The sequence below is a fragment of the Diaphorina citri genome, unplaced genomic scaffold, assembly GCF_000475195.1.
Source record: "Diaphorina citri unplaced genomic scaffold, Diaci psyllid genome assembly version 1.1 scaffold72995, whole genome shotgun sequence".
In the NCBI taxonomy this organism is placed as follows: domain Eukaryota; kingdom Metazoa; phylum Arthropoda; class Insecta; order Hemiptera; family Psyllidae; genus Diaphorina; species Diaphorina citri.
Window position 1 is genome coordinate 7,469 of NW_007450165.1, and position 2,741 is coordinate 10,209.

General features: G+C 38.2%; 1 protein-coding gene across 1 annotated transcript; it reads left to right on the forward strand.

The window, feature by feature from the left end:
- Positions 1 to 622: 622 nt before the first annotated feature.
- Positions 623 to 2,738, forward strand: LOC103523997 (RNA-binding protein lark; the record flags this gene model as incomplete). Its single annotated transcript, XM_008489003.3, is given in 5 exon segments — positions 623 to 776; positions 1,026 to 1,402; positions 1,703 to 1,747; positions 2,220 to 2,358; positions 2,611 to 2,738. Coding segments are annotated over 5 exon segments (833 nt in total), but the record flags the coding sequence as incomplete, so codon positions are not given.
- Between the last annotated feature and the right edge of the window lie 3 nt (positions 2,739 to 2,741).

Here is a 2,741-nt window from a genome sequence, read left to right on the forward strand (position 1 = left end):
GTTCATAAGTTACACGGTGTCTTAGTGTGGTTGGTACTCTTAAATCTTTTAGGGAGTGCGAAAATAATCTTTAAAATTTTAAGTAGCTTCTAAAACGCCCCGGATTCATGGTTTTGGAAAAAGAAATGTAATCATCCGATTCCAACACCATGTACAGGGGTTTTTCGAACGCCCGGTGTTGTTCCAGACCCGCCGTTACACAGACACCGCCAGTGACAACCGCTCTTGGGGCATTGGAACTCTCTGGAGATGTCACGCTTCGATCAACAACAGCTGGTGAAAGTATCGAGATACTCCAACAACCAAATCAATATATCATGCCGGTAAACTTCTCATCCTCATTCCCGCACTGTCCTCGACGGATTTGTCTTGTCCAATGTCAGTATCTTCATATAAAATGTGAGTTTATAAAAACAAAATAAAATTGGACCTCCATCTACTTTTGATTATACAACATTATGTGGGTGGTTCAGTTAGGTCGGTATCCTTATAAAAACCTGATACAACCGTACTAACTTATCATCTGACGTCCCTGACGTTTGATGTCAACTCAACACACACTTTCCCCCACTACTTTCAAACCTCCTTGATTTCATATTCATTTATATGGTGTTCATTTTGATTTTAGAAACATGCCTGGATTCAGTAGTGTGGGAACTTTCAAAATATTCATCGGGAACGTAAACCCTGGGACATCAGTTGAGTTAATCAGACCCTTGTTTGAGAAGTATGGAAAAGTTGTTGAGTGTGATGTGGTGAAGAACTATGGATTTGTGGTAAGTATAAACTTTATATGACCCTTTTTTAATTTAATTCCACAGCTGCAGTTCACATCACAGAGTCCATGTGGTTTTTAATCTACTACCTTACTTACCGAGTGACTACATTGCTGTCATTTTGCTATAATTCTGAATTGTTGCTATGTTCAATTTCAGTTGCTAGCTAGGTGTTTCCTTGAATTGTTTAGTACTATTTAAGAATTTATGTAATGGACATTTTTTTTTTTTTTTTTTTTTACTTTTTAGCACATGGAAAATGATGAAGAAGGGCGCACAGCAATCAAAGAGTTGAATGGTCAAATTGTCAATGAAAAACCTTTGAAAATAGAAGCTGCTACAAGTAGAAAAGGACCAAACACACCTACAACCAAAGTCTTTGTGGGTAACCTATCAGATAACACCAGGGCTCCAGAAGTGAGAGAATTATTTGTACCCTATGGTACTGTTGTGGAGTGTGATATTGTACGCAACTATGGCTTTGTCCATATTGACAGTCCAGACATTAACAAGTGCATCAAGGAGCTGAATGGCATGATGGTTGATGGGAAACCAATGAAAGTGCAGATTTCCACGAGTCGAGTACGTCAGAGACCTGGTATGGGAGATCCAGAACAATGTTACAAGTGAGTTTAAGTGAGCAGAAAATACATTACTGTATAGTTGGAGTGGGAAGTTTATTGGATGAATATGATAGTATTTGCAAAAAAAAAAAAAAAAAAAAAAAATCAATCAATCAATCAATCAGTGCATTTTCTTTGCTGTAATGTGTGGAAATACTGCATCTGTCAAGATCACTTTGCCACTGGGCAACATTTTATACAAGTTCTTACTGAAATCTGTATACTTCCTTTATTGTACTAGGTTGTTGTGGCAGGTTTTATCTCTTCAATATTGTCATGTTTAAATGTAATTTTTTTCATTAGGTGTGGACGAGGTGGTCATTGGTCAAAAGAGTGTCCCCGTGCAGGGTAAGTCCCCCCCTTATTAAGTATTGTTTTTGTAAGTAAACCAATCCTCATTATCTAGCTCTGTAGTTAAGGTCCTTTCCTGAGTAGATCCATTATGTTAAATTGAAACAGGTACTAAACACTGTTGAAAGAATGAAAAATTGAAATACTAGTTAACTTCACTTTACTAGAAATAAATAATTTCTCTTTTAATTAAAACTCTCTTGTAATTGCCTATCTTTGTAAGTAAAGATATGTTCTTTGTGTCCTTTAGTTTTTTCCTTTTATACCTACTCACCTAAGTAAAGAGGTACTTAAGTTAAGATGAAAGCAAAAAATTGGTAAAAGGAACTTCAGATCTAGTGGTTGTTATTGCAAGTCCAAGTCAAGTCATAAAATTTATCAAGGTATAAGTATTACTACTTAGTCAGAGAATTGCATTTATGACAATAGTTCATCAAGCTCATTGTGATTCCTTCCTATGTTGTTCCAGACGCTTTGGTGCTGTAGGAGGACCAGGACCTCTGGACAGATTTGGATACCCACGGGAGGCTTACCCACGTGACCCCTACCCACCTCCACCCCCTCCTTCTTTCCTGCGTGACCGCATGATGGGCGGTTATCCTATGAAGGTATTCTATTTTTAGACTTATGTACTTTGCTATACTTAGCAGTTGTTTGTGAGAAGTAAAAGCCGTAAAAGGTATTAATTATTTGTTTAAGCAAAACTTTTACAAATATCCACATTTTTTATTTGAGTAGCTTCCATAATTTAGAAAATTTAGTACCATCCCCGAAATGGCGCTACAAAATTTCCGCTCATTATTATTAGGTATTATTTTAGTTTTCTCATTTCGGTTTTTCTCCTCTCCCCCCTCCAACAGGGTGAGTACGATCGTTTGTACGAACGTGACTACGAGAGGCGTATGATGCCCCCTCTCCCCCGTGACCGTGATTTCCTGCCCCCCATTCCCCCCCGGTCACGTGCTGAGCTGTATGGAGTAGCCGAGGCCGC